The sequence below is a fragment of the Sphaerodactylus townsendi genome, linkage group LG05 (genome assembly GCF_021028975.2).
Source record: "Sphaerodactylus townsendi isolate TG3544 linkage group LG05, MPM_Stown_v2.3, whole genome shotgun sequence".
NCBI lineage: Eukaryota > Metazoa > Chordata > Lepidosauria > Squamata > Sphaerodactylidae > Sphaerodactylus > Sphaerodactylus townsendi.
In genome coordinates this window covers 113,082,015-113,104,563 of record NC_059429.1, presented here as the reverse complement: position 1 = coordinate 113,104,563, position 22,549 = coordinate 113,082,015, and the positions used below count along the sequence as shown (strand labels likewise).

General features: G+C 42.6%; 1 protein-coding gene across 1 annotated transcript in view; it reads left to right on the top strand.

Annotated features, from left to right (window-relative positions):
* PREX1 (phosphatidylinositol-3,4,5-trisphosphate dependent Rac exchange factor 1) overlaps positions 1-22,549 on the top strand; it is a 266,216-nt gene that overhangs the window by 181,892 nt on the left and 61,775 nt on the right. The window contains exons 15-17 of the mRNA XM_048496371.1: positions 3,131-3,203; positions 7,410-7,552; positions 18,819-18,911. Coding sequence (XP_048352328.1) covers positions 3,131-3,203; positions 7,410-7,552; positions 18,819-18,911 — 309 coding nt within the window. The remainder of the gene's footprint in view (positions 1-3,130; positions 3,204-7,409; positions 7,553-18,818; positions 18,912-22,549) is intronic.

Here is a 22,549-nt window from a genome sequence, read left to right as displayed (position 1 = left end):
GCTAATGACATCCTAGTATTTAAACATCGTAAAGTAGTCATTCTCTTAACATCCTTCTGTTTTTGCATTGGGAATAGTTGTATGTTATATCTGGAAATATGCAAAGAGGATTTGGAATATTCTATTTTTAGCCATTCCCTTGACCTGATAATTGCTGTTTTGCAAGTGATGAGATCAAAGGCCAAGCTGCAGTACTGGAAGCAGCCAAGTTTGCTGGAGAGCTCCTTTCCTCTAAGAAGTTTACATTCAGTTATAAACAAATTCAATTCCCAGTGCCTTTAAGAATGGTGTCAAAAGGCATTTCCTCTTCCATTTACAGTTTGAGGGTGAATTTAGATTGTGAATTCTAGTCTTTGTGTATTATGAACTCACCATTTCCTCTAATAAAATAACTCATATTGAAGAATAAAAGTAGCCCGGTGGCAGGATGTTGAAATGAAAGAGATGTATAATAAGCTTAGATTCTATTCCATTCTATTGCATGGAAATTTTATGCAATATTTATTAACATCTTCTGGTATGCCAGTATTGGAGGTTAGGTAGGATGAAATTGGATGCAACCTTTGTGCAGTATGCCTTCAAGGAGATAGGAGTTTTTTTTGTCAAAATTAAAAGCAACATTCAGCTATTCTTATTGTACAAACTCATACTGGTAAGATTAAGGCTACAATCCTTAGGATGCTTTCCTAGGAGTAAAGCTCCTTGACTAACATGGGATCTACTTCTGAGTAGACCTGGTTTGAAGTGACCTCTAATTGTATCAGAATGCGGGAAAACTGAAATGAAGCATCACATGTTCCGTGATCCTCCGTGTTCCTGTTTCAGTTGTTAGTTTGAAAAGTAACTACAGAGTTTCTGCAGAGCCCCCTCCTTCTCTTGTGCTTCTAGGAAGTACAGAGCTTCTACTGGGGGTGTTGTGTGTTTTCCGGGCTGTATGGCCGTGTTCTAGTAGCATGGCCGTGTTCTAGATGATCCTCTGAAGATGCCAGCCACAGATGCAGGCGAAACGTCAGGAGAAAATGCTACTAGAACACGGCCATACAGCCCAGAAACCACACAACACTCCAGTGATTCCGTCCGTGAAATCCTTCGACAATACAGAGCTTCTACTGCTCAATCATTTCCAGGTACTATCTCAGTTCAGCGGGCAGAGAAGAAAAACAAATTCATGTTGCCAAGCTGTTTTGTTTCCTTATTTCCTTCTGGACTGGGTGCTTTCCTTTGTTCTTCGTTGCAAGGAAAAGCATTAGCTTCAAAGTTAAAAAGAAAACAAATTTAGTGTACTAGCTTAATTTCCTTGTCCTTTATTGTAATTTGCCCTGAGACAGTCATAAAGGATGAGGAATAAATTGAAATAATTATAATTATAATTGTCTTACATCTTAATGAGAGAGGTGGACTATAAATGAAGTAATTTAAATAAAATAAATACAATCCACTATCTATGCTGACATCCAGTATAAATGGAAATGGCTGAAAAGAGGCTCTTCCAGCTACATGTTTCTGTAGTAGCTATCAGTATCTGCAACAGGCGCATGGAGCCTTTGTTACACTTAGTGCTTCTTTTCAGTATACTTAATGTCACAGTAAGAAAAATGTTTGCTAGATATGTTTGTTACTGCCACACTAGGTTCTCAGCCTACATAGTTTGATTAAGTTACTGTGTTCCTTGCTAGATGTTTTTGACCAGAATGATACCAGGCTACACATAATTAGAAACTTTTGGAGGACTGTTGAACAGTAAAGAAAGGAACCCAATTCTGTTTAATCCAATCCCTTGCTTAACTGATAAGGACACCCTTTCGTTATTCTTCCAGTTGGTTTTCTGCCTGGAGGGATCCAGAAAACAGATTGACTCAACAAAATGCACCAAGTCCCCATCCTCTCTTCAGGATCCTCTGTCCAATTTGATGGAGGAAAGATTCCATTCTTGAGGATATCAGTCAGGCCTTTAAGCATTAGTGAAACCTCTCTGCTAAAAATAGTATATATACTCATAACATCTGTGGTGTTGATCATTGAGTAGAAAATACACGTCTGTTCAAAGAACAACACAACTCCACACTACCCAGTGTTGTTTCCTTAGTTGGGGTGCAACCTCTGTTATCTCCAACGAACCGGAAAGTATCTCCAAGTTCATATTCAGAGTAAAAGCCTTCCTGAACTCTATGGGACCTCTCTTTTTCAGAGCAGAGGGAAATGCATTGGTATTGTAAAATTGCTCAGTTCACCTCTCCCAATTTATCCATGTTCATTTCCAGGTGGCTGCTCAGATGGAGTCACTGTGTAGCTACCTTGAGCTTTAGGCACTGAAACAAAACATATTGCTCACTTTTGCGGGTTGTTCAAAACTACCTGCTGTGTCATTCTTGGAAGTTCTAGGTTCGAGTCCAGTAGCACCATTAGAGGCCAACAAGATTTTGGGTATATGAGCTTTTAAAGCGTCAAACCGCCCTCTTTGGATATTGTACTATCAGAAGAAGGGTACTTTGACTCTCAAAAGTTTATACCCTAAAAATTTTGGCGGTATGTATGGGGCTAGCCAAAGTTAGCTCCTCCACTGCATGGGCTGTCTCCTGAAACTATTTTCCTGGAAGTACACAGTAATATAATTGAGAGTTATATTTGCTTTTTTTTCAGTCCTCATTCTGAGGGGAGGAGGAAACAAACTCTGAGCAATCCAGGAATTGTATCTGATCTGAACTTAGTGAATTCTGAATTAGTCCGTCTCCCCACAACCCTGCCGCCAATCCCTGCATGAATTAGCTGCCTCTCCGTTCTGAAGAGGTGTTTTATTGTCTGTAGCCAATGGGCAGATAATTCAGACTATTGCAACTGCTAGTTAAATAAGGTCTCAGCATTAAGGTAATATGCTATGTTTGCACAGTTGAAACAGCTGCTTCCGAGCTCCTGGCTTTTGTGCTTCCCATTTCTGTGGGAGGGAAGCAGTGCTATATAGAGGAATGAATGGGATGGAGAGGGAAGGAGTCCTGTTTTAATTACTTACTATTGTTTCTTTGCAAAAGAGTGCTATGCTAATTTGAGAGTGGAGACCTGGTCACAAGCCAGAGGGAAACGGTTTGAAATAGGAAGTGGACTGAGGTGTAACATTTGTCCTCACTTGTTGCCAGGAGACTGTCAGACAAGGGAGGAAGCTGTCACAATGGGTGTTGGACTCTGCAACAATGGCTTCATGCATCATGGTAATTCATCGGATACCTCCCAATCGTGGGCAGTTAACAGGAACTTTGCCTTGTCTCGTAGTTAAAAATGCAGCAGGGGCCTCCACTCCAAAATATTGTCTCCAGTGAAAAGTACTGGACTGGCCAGCAGGGGACTGTGAGAGATGCAAGGAGAGCAAAGCCTTCATCTGACTATGTTGCCGTGATGTGTGAGAACTGTAATAGATACAAACACCTCAATACCAGGGACTTCCAAAATCTTTTGAGCCTGTGGGCACCTTTTAGAATTCTGACTCACGATGGTGGGGCACCATCATTAAGTAAATGAACTGTGCATCTTCTGTTGTTTGGTTTCCATTTCCCAGTTAGTTTACAACTTCCCATCATGGCTTGAGTCTAGTTCTCTGAAGTATTAACCCTGTATCTGGATCTGTTCTGCTGCACAGATGGGGGGTTCATAGCATGGAATGCTTTTCCATATGAAAATAATTCCCCACAAAAAATCGAGAGCATATTGAGGAAAAGGCTAGGCTCATGTATAATTAGTTCTTGGAAATATGCTCACATCTTCTATGTTGGAGTTATAAAATCTTTCCTATATCCTGATGGTTTCCCAGCTGCCAATGAAGATCTTCCGCAAGTGAAGACTGCTCTCCCACATCAGCCATTTCTCCACCCCTTTTCCTTTGTTCATGGTGCAGCAAACCTAAGCCATAATGAGACTCCAGCAATCTCTCTGACAGTTTGCCAGAAGGCTTTGATTAATTAATGCACTATATTTTCCTCCCCTCACCTCCGGCTCTCTCCTCCTGCAAAAGCTATTGTTTATGCATTTCTGGATACTTGAGGGCCAGGTGTATGACATAGCCCTCTGTCTGAACCTGACAGCAAAACCCAAACCTAAACTTCTCTGTGTGAAGACAAATCCTTAATGGTATTAAAATGTCTTTTTTCTAAATCAGTGGGGACTCTTGAGAGGGGAGGGTGTGCTTAGTGGAATTTGTGCTATAAATAAGAAGAAAATCAGAAGGTGTTTTAATAAGAAGAAAAATTATCAGGAAATTGCACACCATAACAGAACCAACGATCCATCTTGTCCAGCATCCTGGTCAGGACATCAAAAGTTGAAATGGAAAGAAGATAAAGAGGAACTCAGATGTAACTGAATTGTATGCAGAGCCTTCTACAAGATTTCTATAATTTTTTCAGTCAGCTCCCATCGTAGCAACCTGACATAGGTCCCTTAGAAGAAGAGAGTGGCTGTTGAGACGTGACATAAGAACATAAGAACAAGCCAGCTGGATCAGACCAAAGTCCATCTAGTCCAGCTCTCTGCTACTCAAGAGTGGCCCACCCGGTGCCTTTGGGAGACTCACATGTAGGATGTGAGCATAATGGCCTTCTCTTGGCTGTTGCTCCGATCACCTGGTCTGGTTAAGGCATTTGCAATCTCAGATCAAAGAGGATCAAGATTGGTAGCCATAAATTGACTTCTCCTCCATAAATCTGTCCAAGCCCCTTTAAAGCTATAAAGGTTAGTGGCCATCACCACCTCCTGTGGCAGCATATTCCAAACACCAATCACGTTGTAGTGAAGAAGTGTTTCCTTCCTATTAGTCCTAATTCTTCCCCAGCATTTTCAATGAATGCCCCTGGTTCTAGTATTGTGAGAAGAGAGAGAAAAATTTCTCTCTGTCAACATTTTCTACCCCATGCATAATTTTGTAGACTTCAATCATATCCCCCCTCAGACGTCTCCTCTCCAAACTAAAGAGTCCCAAACGCTGCAGCCTCTCCTCATAGGGAAGGTGCTCCAGTCCCTCAATCATCCTTGTTGCCCTTCTCTGCACTTTTTTCTATCTCCTCAATATCCTTTTTTTTTTGAGATGCGTGACAGAACTGGACACAGTACTCCCAAGTCGCGGTCGCATCACTGCTTTATATAAGGGCATGACAATCTTAGCAGTTTTATTATCAATTCCTTTTCTAATGATCCCCAGCATAGAGTTTGCCTTTTTCACAGATGCAATGCATTGAGTTGACATTCCCATGGAACTATAAAATAAGGCGGCTAAAGCCCTTTCCTGGTCTGTGACTGATAGCACTGACCCCTGTGGCGTGTATGTGAAGTTTGGATTTTTTGCCCCTATGTGCATCACTTTACATTTTGCTACATTGAACTGCATTTGCCATTTCTGAGCCCACTCATCTAATTTATCAAGGTCCGCTTGGAGCAATCCTTTGTGGTTCTCACCACCCTACATAATTTGGTATCATCTGCAAACTTGGCCACCACGCTACCCACCCCTACTTCCAGGTCATTTATGAATAGGTTAAAGAGCACTGGTCCCAAAACGGATCCTTGGGGGACACCACTCCCGACATCTCTCCATTGTGAGAACTTCCCATTTACACCCACCCTTTGTTTCCTGTTTCTCAACCAGTTTTTAATCCATAGGAGGACTTCCCCTCTTATTCCTTCATTGCTGAGTTTTCTCAACAGTCTCTGGTGAGGAACTTTGTCAAAAGCCTTTTGGAAATCCAAGTAGACAATGTCCACCGGTTCACCCCTGACCTCTGTATTCAAACTAGTTCAACAAATTCCAGCCAAGTAAATGATTTTAAAAGTGGCGAAGAAGAAATGCAGCTGAGAAGTTAATTTAGTGCTATGGTCATTCTCTGTCTTTCTGTGGAGCTGGCTGGCCTTTGGAAGCCTCACAATGGTCCTATGTTTACTCATTGGAATTTTCCCAAGAAGTAGATGAAAAGCAGCCGTTGTTTGTGTCCTCCCTAGGATATTTTGGATTCTATGTCAGCAGCACAAAACGTAGGCCCATGCCTGTCTGCTGGGACAGAATATCAGGCCTGCTGCGAGAAGAACAAGTTTGTTCCATTGGGACCAGTAGGATATATGATGTGCTCAGATAAAATGTCTCCCGAGATGGAGTGATGGGGAGGTGAGATCAAGAGTAGCCATTTCTGGTGCCTACACCCAAGTGTGTCATGGGCCTTCACTCTAGTATCCATCTGTTTGTCCTTTTTGCCTTCATTTCACACGCACATTTGTTAATAGACAGTTCATTAGTTGTAAAAAAAAACCCCAACAATCATATGTTTGTCATAATGGACTATCTAGTTCAGCTTTTTCTGTTCAGTCACTGGTCACCAAAATAATATAAGCAACAGGTTATATTGGCAATGCTGTCTGCTTATTAAGTCTTGAGTTGTAGTGTCAAACTTCCATGGCCTGAAAGAAGAAGAGGAGGAGTTTGGATTTATATCCCCCCTTTCTCTCCTACAGGAGACTCAAAGGGGCTTACAATCTCCTTGCCCTTCCCCCTGAGAATGGAAGCTCAAAAATAAATAAATTATAGGAGAACTAGAACATAAAAACAATCATTCCTTCATCTGGGAGATTTTGTTATAAGGAGAATGTAAAAATGTTTAAAAAGAAGCTAAGGGCAGGGTTTTTTTTTGTTGACATCTGCATAGTGAAATAATGCAGTAAGCCAAAATGCAATGGCTTGTAATCTTTCCATGATCAGGTCGTAGCACCTTTAGTCAGTAAATAAATATAGGAAAAGAGGAGGGGGTAGCTTTCTAAACCCTTCTGTATCCATTGAAGTCAGTGGTTTGGGGAGTGTATACTTCTACTTAGGATGGCACTTATAGCTCCTTACTGTTCTTATTTACTTGGAGGTAATTGCCACTAAGATGAATGGATTTTATTTTCAAGCAAATGTGTACAATTACAGCCTGAAAGTTCAAGGATCAAAACAGAATAGTAAGTGTGGTGAATAATATTCCCTAATTAGGGAATCTTACCAATTTCATGCCAGTTTTTTCTGATAGGCATAGTACCAATGAGGGACTTGATTCAGAAGAATTTTATTAACTTTTTAATACTGAAGCAGGAATTTTCCATTGGTGGGATACAGAAGCTGTACAGTGCTCTGTACAGTGCCCTCCAACCAAAATCAATCCGTTTGTGTCATGAGTGTAAGAGAATGCACCAAGAGTCATTGCCATATTTCTCTATATCCTGGGAAGGATATGGCCAATGCGTGTTGAAACTTTAAAAACAAAAAAAAATGTCGAAGTCTGGGGTTATTATTGTTGATTTGTCCACAGTTTATCATATTAAAATTCATGACAGTTGTTATAAGTCCTGTTGTGCTTTTCCATGTTCGTGACTCATTTATCTGTTTCTCACTTGTTGGCTTCCAGTGCTTGAGAAGAGTGAATTTAAAGATGAGTCTCAGTATTTCCGCTTTCATGCCGACGAGGAGATGGAAGGTACCAGTTCCAAGAGCAAACCTTTACGAAATGACTTCAAGCTTATGGAAAACATCTTGGCCAAGAGCTTGCTGGTAAGTGACTGATATTCTCATTTTATGGCTAAAAATGCCCAGCATTATGAGAGTGTGGAGGAAAAGTAAGGACTCCTGAAGCAAGACATGAGTCTCTCAAGGGTTCTGAGATGCATTGTACACCCCGATGTCAGTGAAAGTTAAGTAGTTGCTTACTCATTGCTGGTTGCTTACTCATTGCAAAAGTATCATTGAGAGTTGTGCTTTCCCCAAGTTTGAATGGCATCTGCCGCAGAGGCGTATCTTAGAAAAACATAGCCCGGTGCAAAATCTGAGTTTTCCGGGGGGGTCCCCCACCCTGGTATGGGCAGTTGTCCTCCCCTACCACGACCAATGTTTTTTCATACCATGTCTTGAAGTCATTGTTTGGACCCGGAGGGAAGGAGGAATCCCCCCTCTCACGTGACTAAATGGCCGCAGCCTGGGGACATTTGACCCCATGTCACCCCTTGGGTTGTATGCCCCTGCATCCGTGCACTTACATGGATTTCACACCAGCCTTTGATGCTGGATGCTGGCAAGCTCCCAAGTTGATTACTCAAGTCATGAGGTTATAACAGGAGTCCCATGGCACAGAGTAGTAAGTTGCAGTGTTGCAGTTGAAGCTCTGCTCATGATCGATGCTGATAGAAGTCAGGTTCAGATATCCACCTCAAATATGACTCAGCCTTCCATCATTCTGAAGTCAGTAAAATAAATACCCAGCTTGATGACTAGGGGGGCAATGGCAAATCACTCTGTAAACATATTCTGCCTGGTAACCATAATGATGTGCCGTCACCCCATAGATCAGTAATGACCCAGTTCTCGCACCTTTACCTTTTTAGCTTACAACACTTACATTATGGAAAGAAAAAAATAGTAATGGAGGGTCATCTCATCTTTTTAAAAAAGGTCCAGTCTGAGCCCATTCATTTCAGTAGACTCAGACTGGAGTAAATGCATGGGAATTATGTGTTTGACACCTAGCTTTTGTACTTAGAATAACAGAAAGACAAAGTCACACCCCTTCATCTTCCATTTATTACTGCGTTAGTATCACAATACCATAGGACTAGAGATTTCATATTATTAAATCAATGACTGTTAACACAAACCAAAAATTCCACGAATTTAAAAGCACTTCTGTCTTCAGTAGAGGGAGCAGCAATTTCCAGTAGTGGCCCCTCCCACTTCAAAACCCTCCTTTTTGTTTCATTCTGTTCCTGAAGACCACCGACTGCTAGGAACAAGTTTGGAAGCTCAGTGAATTGCAGCAGGGGGTGGGGGTGGGGTGTCTTGTTCCACAAGGTAAGCTTCATCGTCGGATCTTGGTGGATACAAACATTTGAGATTAAACTGGTTTATGTGAAATGAAGATTTAACTCTAGAATACAGTTATTGTAAACACACTGCCCAGAACAGGCCATTTCCATATATAGAACCTATGATGGACCAGAATTGGCTTCATTGTTTGCAAATATTCAAAAAGCCAGATATCATTACTGTTGTTTTTGTGGTTGTTATTATTATTAAATTCCCAAACACACTTTCAGATCTAACTTCTACATCCTAATCTAGTGACTTAGATACTATGATTTTGATTCTGTAAACTCTTACCCTGTTCTTTCAATTCTCTGAGTGGATTTATCTTAGTACGGTAAGTGTTCATCACTGTGGTTTGTCTACAGATTGACAATGGGCCAAAGTGAGTACCACTCTCATCACTTGCTGAATGTAAGAGCGGGGAGAGTGCTCAGGTCAGCAGCAACTGAAACAGCATGCTGGGAAAGGCTCCAAAAGTCCATTAAGGGGAAAAAATTGTTTCCCTGTGGATGCCTTCAGCTGCCCATGACTTGCTGTATATCCTATTAGTGCAGCAGGCACGTAAATCAACATTTCTTTTAACAATGCAGATTATAACTAACAAAAAAAACCCCCTTCATATTATATCAACTTAGTTTGGATCTGTGAGCAGGGTACCACTGGATTTAACACTGCCATCCCAAGCAGAGCTACATCCTTCTAACTGCACTGAAGTTCATGAGTCAGAAACTGGCTTGCCATTCCCCATTATGGGCAGGGAATCCTGTTCTCTGGCCCTCATTTTCTACTGCTGCTCCAAGAGGTGTGGACCACATTCCCTGTAAGCCACACAGACACCATATTGGTGCCACGCAGTTTGGGCGGCCGCTGGCAGGGGGAGCTCCCGCAGGCGGCTCAGTTCCACATAGAGTTAGGGAACTTCCGCACTGCGGCTAGTGGGCCTACTGGTGGTGGAAGAATTTTTTTTAAGGCCATCAGGCCAATTGCATGACATCACTTCTGGAGAAATCAGTCCTTGTTAGGAATCCTGGAAACTCCACAATTTTATCTTAGAATTTCCAGGGATTTCCTGGAGAAGCGCGACATTACTTTCAAATTCTCCAGAAATCAATAGCATCCTATTACTGATGGCTGTCCCCCATGTCCCTGCTGTCCCAGATCCCCTTGGGCAATCCTAGAGGGGTGTAACTCTGCATAGAAGTGGACTATAATTTATTCATTGTCTACATTCAGTTCTTCAATGGAGCCGCCATACTTCAGGTCTGAATATGTTTGTCATGTCTTCATAGAATCATCTTAATACAAAGTGCCTATTGAAGTTACACTCTTAGCCCTTTCAGGTCTATATTATTTGAAGCTAATCGATTTCTCCTTTTGTGTGTGTGTGTGTGTGTGTGTGTGTGTGTGTGAGAGAGAGAGAGAGAGAGAGAGAGAGAGAGAGAGAGAGACATCCAAACATCTTCCCAAGAGATTGCTGTTCCACTGTATTTCCCCCAGAACTTGGATGGCAGCATTATGTTACTGGGAAATTCAGTGAAAATATCCCAAGTTCCTCTTTATTTTTGTAAATGTAATTTTATTATATTTATACCTCTTCCATCCCTGATAATAGCCAGGCTCAATGCGGCTTACAAACAGTTAAAACCTTGTATAAATACAATCCTTGTATTTTCAGATAGTGAAAAATAACATTTCATTCAGCTTATGGATATCTCCATTTCCTCATTAGGGACAAGGTATAAATATAGGGAGGGAGACACATAGTTTAAATATAGCAGAGGTGCTCTGTAGGTGGTCAAAGTGGTCAGGAGGCCAGCAAGATGATACAAGAACAATGCATGGATGGATGGCCTCAACCGAAATCTCTGTCTTGCAGGCCCTGTGGCATTGGGTCAGGTCTCACAAGGCCCTGGTGTCAGCAGACAGAGAGTTCCACCAGACGGGGGCCAGGACTGAAAAAGCCCTGGTTCTGCGTGAGACCAATCTAATGTCCTGAAGCCCTCAGTGAAGAGCAATACAGGTCTCTCTCCCACTCCCCCATTAGAACCTGTCTTTTAGTTGCTGAAGTTTTCCATTTTCAGTCCTTGGACTCACTGGGTTTATTCCCTGTAGGATGACAGCATCAGTTGAATGATCACTGAAAAAGGATCGTACCATATGTGCAGGTGCAAGATAATGGCTTAGCTCTTGAATAACTAATTTGCATGCCGTTTGCTGGCGAGTCACTTCCTGGCTATGCACAGTTCCATACGTCCCTGTGGCAACTTGGTTGGCATGCAGCCATTTCCCTGTGGCTTCTATGTGGGTCATGGCCCCACTTAATACCTCTTGCCCATCTCTGTTGTTGGACGCTGTGATAAAGCCTAGACATTGCACATTATATTTTCAGGCACATAAGATGCATACAGTGCAACGGAAAACTACTTTGGATAGCCCTGATCGGCTGCAAGTCTCTATTAAGAATAATGTATAAGATAAATCTATTCTGCAAAGATCATTTCAAGTTCTTGTGTTTCTAGTCTGGAGTGCTGCCTTACAATTGCATCATCTTTACTTGTATATTACTTTATCAGTGCTGATTTTAAACTAGAGTAAAGGTAGATTCCCTTACCCTGGTGGGTTTTGAAATGTGTGCTGTGCTTTTGCAACATATGGTGCATTGCATAAGGCCAAACTCAACAGCCTCTCTGTATTCCCCCTGGTCTTTTATCCTTCTTCCTGACCTTACATATGGAGGAACAAACAGCAGACATTTTCTGCCAAACAAAATGCCTGGATGCCAAAGGAAAATTATTCCAGTGTGAGGAAAACACTCTTTAAACAAATGCTTAATTTCATTTGCTTACAAAATTGTTTCTGTTCATGATATTGGCTCCTGACCAGCTAAGAAAAAATACACACAATTCTGTGCAGTTTAGAAGAGAATTAAACCTGAGGCCTACATCCAGATGCTAAAAATGTAGCAATGCCCCGATATTTATTTCGCGATTTGTAACTGGTGGACTTTTTGAAACCAGGAATTTGGTCTGAGGGGTGGGTGGTTCTTGGAAGTTTCCTTCTGGAAAGAAAAAAGTTGATTCCTATAGAGCTGGCAATCTCTGAAATATCTATGAGAAACTGAACATGTTATGTTTTGCTTCTCTCTCTTAAGTGGAGCATTCCACGGGGCTTTTCCATGCCACATTTTAATTCTAATGAAAAGCAACTGGATGTTGCCTCTAAATTTCAAATATATTTATACCCATAGACGTGTTTCTTCTGATCTCGCAAGGGAGGTCTGCATGCAAAAGCAGGTTCATACATATGCTGGCAAGGTAGATGAGCACCTGGTGGACATCTGTTTCGCCTTCAAGGTTGTTCATCTGGGCCCTGTTAGACCTTTGGAGGCAGATGGGAGTGCACATCCTCAGTTAGAGCCACTTCCATTTGCACAAAAGCAGCTTATATATAGCTAGATAAAACAGAAATACAGTGGCTCCTTGAAAAAGAACATTTATTTATCTATTTGTTGAGTTTCTAGGCCACACTCAGTTAAAAGAGGCTCAGAGTGGTTTGCAACATATGGTTCCAATAAAATCATAATCATGGCACTCTAAAATAAAACTTCAGAAAGAATGGAACTGTCCAATAAATTAAAATACCATTACCTATACAGCCTTGTTGGAAAGGAAGGAAACAAGAATAAAACAAAAAGCTAACATGGATAGACGCTGTCACTACCCTCAACTGTAGTGGAACAACTCCATCTTACAGACCCTGAAAAACTGCAATAGATCTTGCAGGACCCTGGTCTCAATAGACAGAGACAGAGTGTTCCACCATGCTGGGGCCAGAACTGAAAAGGCCCTGGCTCTGGTTGAGGACAGCTAGACAATTTTCGGGCTAGGTAAGTTGTTATCTGCAGAGCATAATGCTCTTTGGGCGGGGGGAAGGTGTATTGGGAGAAGTGGTCTCATGGATACAAAGGTCTGAGACCATGTAGGGCTTTAAAGGTTAGTACTGAACCTTGAACCTGATTTCAATATGAGTTATGATAGATAGGTGAAGGAAAATTGTACTGGGGAAAGTTTTTTTATTGTGGGGGTCAATTACCCCAAGAATCTAATGCTAGGTTTGAGTCCCATCGTGTAGCTGTAACTGTAGCTGTAACTGATTTGGGATGTTGCCTCTTGGGATGCTGAGTTTTCCCATGATACAGGAAGGAGATGGTTAGGTACCATACTTGTATCTCATTCTTTCTTCAAGGAACATAGAAATGTTTTATGTTCATTAACAACGAAAGCAATGGATGAGGCTTAAAGGGTGCCTTTGGCAAGGCACCCCAATTTTGCTTTATGGCTGAGCATGGATTTGAATTCCTGTTCCTTTGGTCCTAGTCTAAAACATGATAAAACTCATCTCAGAGAAAAGTTCTTGGCACTCTAGATGAGACTTGGAGATCTCCCAGGGTTGCAGCTGTTCTCCAGATTAGAGAGATCAATGCCCCTGGAAAAAAATGGCTTCTTTGGAGAGTGGACAGTATGCCATTAAACCCTGCTGAGATCCCTCCCCAACTCCAACCATCCCTCCCCAACTCCAACCACGCCTGTACTTCCAAATCACCAGGAATTTCCCAACCCAGAGTTGTCAATCCTATACAGTGGAACCTCGGTTTTCATTGCCTTCAGTTTTCATCAGTTTCATCGATTTTTTTCAGTGAAAATTTTGTCTCGGTTTTCATCAATTTGCCTCAGTTTTCATCGATTTGCAGTAAGGTGCAGGGGTTTGTGGAGAAAGATCACCTGGACAAAGCTGTTGCAGGCCGTGTCTGCAACTTGTTTAATGACAATGTCTTGCCCCATTTCAGACACATCTTAAAGAGGCGACAGAAACAGACCTCTTTGGACAGCTTTCTGGTGCGACATTGGTCCACCGGCTCTGAAGCTGGTCCTAGTGTTATTGTTTGTTACTGTTTTCAGCATTAAACACTAGGTTTATTCACCTAAAATGTGTTTTTGGTAGGTTTTTTGGAGTGCCTAGAATGGATTAATTGGATTTACATTGATTCCTATGGAAAAGTTTGCCTCGGTTTTCATCGATTCTTTTTGGACGGATTACCAACGGAAAACTGAGGTTCCACTGTACTTGGGCGGGAGAGCAGGAATACCAGCTTTATAAGGCCAGCTGGGATCTTGCTGGCTTCTCATATCATCCAATTCCCGCTGGGCTGGAAGCAGCAATGCACCTCCCAGAGGTCTGCAGTTCTAGCAGAACCAAGAGCAGTTAGTAGTTCCCTCTGCTTGCAAGCTGCCATGGAGATTCAAGGGAGAGTCTCCGGTCTGAGTTTCCTGGTATTTTATGCTAACGTCTCTGCTACTGGAGTGCTTCACATATTTTAAAAAGCAAGTGATTAACAAGTTTGGAATCACTAGACTCAGAAGGGTGTAACCCTGCCTGGGATTCCTCTGTAAGATTCCTTTAATAGCATATAAACATTATTCTTATCCATCTCAAGCCTTAGGAAGAGAAGGGATGGATGGATAAATACAGAGCTTTCACATTCTTTTGGTGAAACGTCCTGTAATGGGTAGCTTTACACACCCTTATAACACTGCGGGTGCCCCTTTTGCTTTATTTTTAAAGGCAGAGAGGATAAAAAGCAACATCCTGTTGTTTTCAGCTAAGCTGTTTCAAGTTGCAGTGAATTGCCAATAAACATCACTAAAAACTGCTTGGCTTTATTAAACTTCTCAAGGGTTAAGGTTTCTGGGGAGTGGGGGGGGAGTCTTCCTTATGTGACTCCAGCTGAATTGTACAAGATAATTGCACCCTTCCCTTTGGTGTTTTGGAAGAAACGTGCTTTCCAGACGAGGCTAGCAATCCCACAGCCTCTCCAAAGGAGTACAGAGAGCCTGAATCCTGGTCCCAGTTGGTCTCAGAACTTACTGGGCCATAAAGCCCTCCTTGTGCTAGAGGATGAAGCTCTGGCCACTTGTAAAATGGGCAAGGACAAAGCTTCACTGGCGAAGTACTGCGTTCCAGGGAACTCTTTGTACTCAGCATCCTTTTGTGCACCATTGTTCCCAGTCCCAGGATGTTTTGTTAATAAAGTCCAATCTCAGCACCAGCCTTACTGAGCCGCCTCCCCTCAATTGTACCATCTTCGGAATAGGCTTTCCCCCCTTACTTTAAATTATAGGTAGCCCAGGGACAGTGCCCCCTTTTGCTTAAATATTCTAGTTCATGCTGGGAAGAAGGCCCAGTTTCTTATATCTTGTGCTTATGATGAACTACTCCAACAAAAGGAAGCTGATGAGCTAATCAAACTCCTTTGAACTTCGTAAGGACTAAATTCCTAACAGTGTAAAAGTAGTTAGAGTAGGGTAAGTCACTTATGTTGCCTGCGACTTAAAAAAAATTCCTGGTAGACTACAGAAGGGAGAAAAGAGGCTTTGCATTTAAATGGTAAACTTGTCCCTTGCAATATGATTCTGCTTCAGCCCTCATAAAGGCTCCCAATTAGAGAAATTCCAGAAATCATGAATCTGTGTGTGTGTGTGTGTGTGTACTTGTGCATGTGTGTACATGCGTGTTGGGGGAAGCATAATTTGAAATCATACACTTGTTTTTATCAAAATTAAATTTTATTTTGTTGCTCTAACAATATAAAATGCACAATTTATCTTTAGCCGAGGATATAAAAATCTACTATCAGGCATGTGTCCTACACTTAGCATTCCACTCAGGTTTCTGCAAACAGAATTATGACTATATTTTAGGGAGAAAGCGAGAATGTTTTATTCCGTGCTACCTTAGCATCTTATTTTTTGCCATCTGAGAAATGGAGGGAAAGCTGAAAGTCGAAAACAAATTTTACAGCAAACTAAAAGGAAGTGTGTTATTTATTACTTATTTATGGAATTGGACAATTTTATATGCTTCCTCTCCAGACCTGCTCAGCTGAAACTGTCACAGCAGGACTAGCAGCATATTTTGGTGTCAGATTAAACTCTGTAACACTGGAAAAACTGCACTCTTCAGTAATATATTATCATCACACTCGCCATCATACTTGTGGACAAAAGTAGTTTCATTTAACAGTTTAAGCATTGAAACTAAGTTGTATAAGCATAAGCATTTAAGCATAAGCATTTTATTGTCATTGTGCACGCATTGAGCACGCACAACGAAATTGCAAAAATTACCATTATCATTAACATCTAATTCTAGAAATTGTCTTATACTTAAAAAAAAACACCGTTCATATTTTATTTGAGTCCCACCTTGTCTTTTAAAAAAATGAAATTCATTTCAGCAGAGAAAATATTTCATTTTTTTTTTTAAGGGCTGCCAAATTTTTAAATTTGTCTCCTGGAACCTCTGGGAAATTCCCTGGGGAGAGGCAACATCCCCCCTCTATTTTCTCCAAGTTTTTTTTTTCCTGGGGTTTCACAACTGTACATACAATTTGAAATAAAAATGCTATCAAAAGCCACATTAAAAATCTTTAAAACTATAAAAGTGTATTCCTAAGTAGGGTTGTACCCTTTTACATTTATTGAACTCAGAGCAACTCTTCTAAGAATTGCACAGTACATCATGAAAATAATAACTAAACAATTCTCAAATTAAAACTCAGCTCCCCCAATGGAATAGAAAGTTTTTTACTAGTTTCCTGGGAATAACGACACAGCTGCTTCCTGAGGGCTTATTTGGAGAGAGACTTCCATAATGTGGGTGTCACAGCTGAAGCCTTGGGGGTTTCTTTTTTTTTACTTTAATTTTGATGAAGGCGGGGTTTGAAGCAGATCCTCATTGGGGAACATTTTTCTAGGCAGATCATAAGTTGCGTGGTGGCAGGTGGCAGGACTATACACATGCATACATGAACACAAAAAAGCTGCCCTATTGAATCAGATCCTCAATCCATCAAGACCAGCATCGTTTACTCAGCCTGGAAGAAGCTCTCCAGGCTCTCAGATAGAAGTCTTTCACATCACTTACTTCAAATCAGGGGTCCCCAAACTTTTTAAACAGGGGGCCAGTTCACTGTCCCTCAGACTGTTGGAGGGCCAGACTAAAAAAAACTATGAACAAATTCCTATGCACAAATGATTGTAAAATGTTTGATTTCACCTTTCAGCCTTTCTGTCATGGTCTGTTTTTAGAACAGTGACCAAAGTATGTCAAGTACAGGGTGGGCTCCAAATATTGTTGAGGAGGCTGTGGAATACCTTCCCCTGTAAAAATAAAAAAGCAGAACTTTCCCAATGAAGCATTCCATCTAACCCAGGATTAGGTATCTTCCTGGGTCCTTCCTCCCTAGCAGCCAGCGAGCAATTCACCAGCCTGGCTGATGCCAATGGGAGTGAGGCAGAACAGAAAGCCTGAGAGCAACACATGGAGTAGCCGAGAGGGAAGGGCGGAGCAGGAGTTGCCACGTGTAAGGTTTCCAACTCTGGGTCAGAAAATTCATGGAGATTTGGGGGTGCCATCATGTAATTGCAATCAACAGCCGTTGGGGCCGGTTCCTCCTCTCCCTCGAGCCCCCACTGCACATGGGGGGCCGGATAAATGCCTTCAGGGGGCCACATTTGGCCCCCGGGCAATAGTTTGGGGACCCCTGCTTCAAATGGAAGTGCCACGGGGCTTACATGTTCCTGCATGAAGCACTGATTTCATTCATTCTATATAGGAGAGGCTGTGGCTCAGTGGGAGAACAACTGCTTGGCATGCAGGAAATCCACTGTCCAATCCCTGATCTCTCCAGATAAAAGGATCAGGTAGCAAGTGATGTGAAAGGGCCCGTTCTGTGAACTACTGCCAGACTGAGTAGAAAGTACTGACCTTGATAGATCCAGTGGTCAGATTCATTGTAAGGCAGCTTCATGTGTCACCCAGCAAGCTTCCGTAGCAGAGTATCAAAAAGGATATTGAAGAGATAGAAAAAGTGCAGAGAAGGGCAACAAGGATTACCAAGGATTACAAGGGCAACAGGGTTACCTACACGTCATGTCCAGCAGCCCAGGCCAGCCTGGATGTGTGTGTGGGGGGGGGGATTCCCCCCCATGACGAACTCTGTGCGTGCGTGCCACCTCTGGCACCCATGCCATAGGTTCGCTACCACTGATCTATGTCTACCAATCTTGATCCTCTTTGATCTGAGATTGCAAATACCTTAGCAGACCAGGTTCTCGGGAGCAGCAGCAGCAGCAGCAGAAGGCCATTGCTTTCACATCCTGCATGTGAGCTCCCAAAGGCACCTGGTGGGCCACTGCGAGTAGAAGAGTGCTGGACTAGATGGACTCTGGTCTGATCCAGCAGGCTCTGTCTTATGTTTTTATGTGTTACCCAGCAAGCTTCCGTAGCAGAGTGGGGGTCCAAATCCATGTCCCCTAGATCCTGCTTCTACACTCTTAACCCCCATACCACATTGGCTCTCTCTGTTGTTCTCTTATGCCCTCTCTTTACTATTAAAGAGATTATCCCATCTCTTCGTTTACGCAGCAGTGCAGAAATGTAAACCAAAAATTGTAAACACAGCTCATGTCTACCACCAGGACACATCATTCAGTCCTAGATCCATTCTTTGGTAAGCTGATTGTCTGGCAGAGCAGTCCACTGTTTTGCAGTTCACTGCACGTTGAGTTGTAAAGCGCTCCCTCCTGAATTATCCTCAAAGAAACTCTTGATGCTGTTGGCGTTTATTCCTGCACATGTAGCATCAATCAGCGAGTACATCGCACTGCCAGCAAGGATGCCGTGAGCTCAAAAGAAAATGGGCTACAGTTGTTTCTCATTGGCTTCTAGTTTCTGAACTTGATTTGTCTTTTTATATGGCAACAATGTAGTGGGGAGATAAACAACATATTGTTTTAAATGGCTACGGGGCGAGGAAGAAAAGTTGCTACTGAACCAGAGACCGGTTACTGCAAAACTCAAGACCTGCATGGTTTTCAAAGATGCTTTTTTTCCACCCCAGGTTTTGCCAGAAGAGGAGGACTACGGCTTTGACATTGAAGAAAAGAACAAAGTGCTTGTGGTGAAGTCTGTTCGACGGGGGTCACATGCGGAGGTGAAGCTTTCTAACATCTGCAAACACTTCCTTTTCAGCTTGAGAAAGGAGAGCAAATCCTTTGAAAGGGCCCCGAAATAAGCTCGTTTCATTTTAATGGCAGTGAGTAGGAAATTGAGGATTTTTCTTCTTTTTTGGTAGTTCCTCTCACAATAGACGGCCTTTGTGCATTGATAGGTTTTTGGCTTCTTTCTAACCACATTCTTGCGGAGTAATTTCATTAAGTGATAAGGCAGCAGGGCCTCCCCCCTCTGTCCCAGGGAGATGATGGCAGACCTCATGCTGAGTTCCAAGAGTCTGCTGTGTTCCAAGATGTGAAAAGCAAGGCAGAGTGGCTGTGTGGAGGCTAGTGTCAAATACCAGGCCTATGGGGCAAAAGAGCATTGAGCCAGATGGAAGTTGCAAGCCTTTATGTAGCAGCACCAGTCCTGGCGACTCTTTAATAGTGATCTGGACAGTGCTAATTGAGGACAATCCAGTGACCCTGCTTCAACTGGCCAAGCGGAGCTCAGTTTAAGGGACAGGAAATCTGCCTAGAATGTAGTGATGGCCACAGGAACAACTTCAAAAGGCCATTTAGACAGATTCCTAGAGGAAAAGGCTATTAGTGTCTGCTAGCCATGGTGACTAAAGGGAACTTCTGCATTCAGAGGCAGTAAACCTCTGAATATCAGTGCCAGGAGACAACATTATGGGAATGTTTCTGCCTCTATTTCCTGCTGTTGGACCTCCAGAGGAACTGGTTGGACACTATGTGAAGAAAAGGAGCTGGGTTTTATACCCTGCTTTTCGCTACCATTAATGAATCTCAAAGTGGTTTACAATCGCCTTCCCTTCCCCTCCCCACAACAGACACCTTGTGAGATAGGTGGGACCGAGAGAGTTCTGAGAGAATTTTGGCTAGCCCAATGTCACCCAGCAGGCTTCATGTGAAGGAGTGGGGAAGCAAACCTTATTCACCAGGTTAGAGTCCACTGCTCATGTGAAGCAGTGGGAAATCAAACCTAGTTCTCCAGGTTGGAGAACATCACTCTTAACCACCACACCACGCTGGCAGGAAGTTGGACTAGATGGATAACTGGTCTGATCCAGAAGGGCTCTTATGTTGTTATGCCTTTTTGTGCTCCTTGTAACTAGCAGTGACAGCAACAAGGAGTGGTGGACCAATAGACAGACAGAAAGAATAGTAGGGGTCCTAGAACAGTCACTAGAAATTAACTTTAAAAAAACATAAGAAGTTGAAGGTGATGGTCAGATTCTACCTCTGCTTCCTGCTTTCTTTGCCCCCCTTACCATGCTCTGTCTTCATGGTCTGTTCTTCTCTTTCCATCGTGTTCTCTCCTGACTTCTGCTTCCCACTCAGACATTGGTTACGCCCATCCTAATCTTCTGAACCCATGGCAGTAACTGCCTGGTCCAAGCCCCTAAGGGACAGGCAGAAATGTTGTCTTTGGCTTCCTGATTGGTGGCAACACAGGAGGCGGGAATATAATTTATACTTTTCATTGTGTCATGGACCCATTCTGCAAACCAATGTGTCTACTTTCCACCTGCTCCCTAGCGGTTTAAACCACAATTTGAAAACTGCAGCTCTAAGCAGTCAATTAGGAGTTTCCAGAAAATTGCCCATGCAAGTGCTGGGCAGGCCCAGGTCTGCTTTAGCTTTAGAAATGGGGATGATTCTTCAGAATCTGTCCTTCTCATTTAGGGTTGTGAACTCTGGCTAGAGAAATTCCTGGATTTCTGAGGGAAAGCCTAGGGAGGGACCTCAGCAGGTTATAAGGCCATGGCTGCTGCTGCTGCTGCTATTTTCTCCATGGAAACTGATCATTGTAGCCTAGAGATCAGTTGTAAGTCAGGAAAATATCCAGACCCCACCTGGAGATTGGCAACCCTGTTCTCACTTCTCATTTGGGTACATGGTTACGGGTGAGATTCCTTGTTTTTTATTGCTATATGATCTTTGGCAGCACCAAGATTCATCTATTGAGAGTAGCCAACGGTTTTATGAATATGAAGCTCTTGGTAAACGGCTGCCTGAAAAATAATCTCTCCATCATTTCTTTGGACAGCTGCCTATTGAACATTCAGTACCGGGTGAAAAAAAATCTTTGTTTTGAGACTACAGAAGCACACGATTTATTCAGGAATCTTTTTCTTGACCTTCCAAGAATCATTTGCTTTGACCATCTGCCCTTTTGCCCTCTTTGACCTTAAAATTTTGCTACGGATAGAAGAAGCATCCAAATCCCAGTGAACAAGGATTGCTGTTGGCTCCGATCACCAAACATTTGAAACGTAGCGATAATGCTGTTTATTGCATTCTTGGGCTCTTCAGTTGTGCTTTGATACTACAAAGCTATTTGGCATATGGTTCAGTGCCAGTGCAGCAGCTGTAGACCATTTGGAAAAACCTCTAGTGGCTCCTGAGGGGGGAACCAGCGTCATCTACTGAGTGCTATATATGCTCCCTAGCTTCTTCTGTCTTTTGTTTTTAAGTAAATCAGTGGAAACTTTTCTTAATGCCCTGATCTGGATAGCCCAGGCTAGCCTGATATTGTCAGATCTCAGAAGCTAAGCAGGGTTGACCCTGGCAAGTATTTGGATGAGAGACCTCCAAGGAATACCAGGGTCATGACATAGAGGTAAGCAATGGCAAACCACCTCTGAACATATCTTTCCTTGAAAACCCTCCAGCAGGGGTGTCCAACTCTGGCGCTTCAGATGTTCATGGACTACAATTCCCATCAGCCCCTGCTGGCATGGCCAATTGGCTGTGCCAGCAGGGGCTGATGGGAATTGTAGTCCATGCACATCTGAAGCGCCAGAGTTGGACACCTCGGCCCTACAGAGTCACTATAAGTCAGCTGTGACATGATGGCCAAACCCTTTTTATTTCGATAGACCTTAATGGCATTAAAGGGGGATCTGTAGAACAGAAATAAGGATGTAGGTAAGCGTAAATTATACCTGTGGGCTGTGTCTATTCCACACTTGAAAAAATGCAGTTAGGCAATCCATGTATTTGTAATAATTTGCATAGTTAGTCTTTCCTTACCTAAGTTACTGTGCAGTTTATATCGAATGCATTTTTATTGTACCTTTTATTGCTCAGAATGACATGCATGGTCTTCCCTTCTCTAGTTCATAACCACAACAAGCCTGAAGGTTAGACTGAGCCTGGCTTGGTTGGGTAACTGACCCCAAGTCACCCACTAACATTCACTGAGGTGTTGAGATTTGAATTTTTCAGATAACAGTTAATACTGTAACCCATCGTGGTAGAAAGCACCATCAGGTCGCAGCCAACTTATGGTATACCTTAAGGTTTTCAAGGCAAGAGGTAGAGGTGGTTTGCCTGTCTCTGCGTAGCAACCGTGGACTTCCTTGGAGGTCTCTCACCCAAATACTAACAAGGGCCAACTCTGCTTAGCTTCCGAGATCTAACAAGAGAGCTAACCTGGAGCATCCAGGTCAAGGCACTCGAATCGCTATCCTGCATTAAAGTTTATACTTCTGACTGCTATAAACCTTCGACTGTTTCCCTGGCCTCTGGCATTTCAAAAGATAGTTCGAGGATATCTTCCCAGCCACAAGGACAGGGAACTTGCTTTTTTGAGAATGAAAGATTTCTCAAG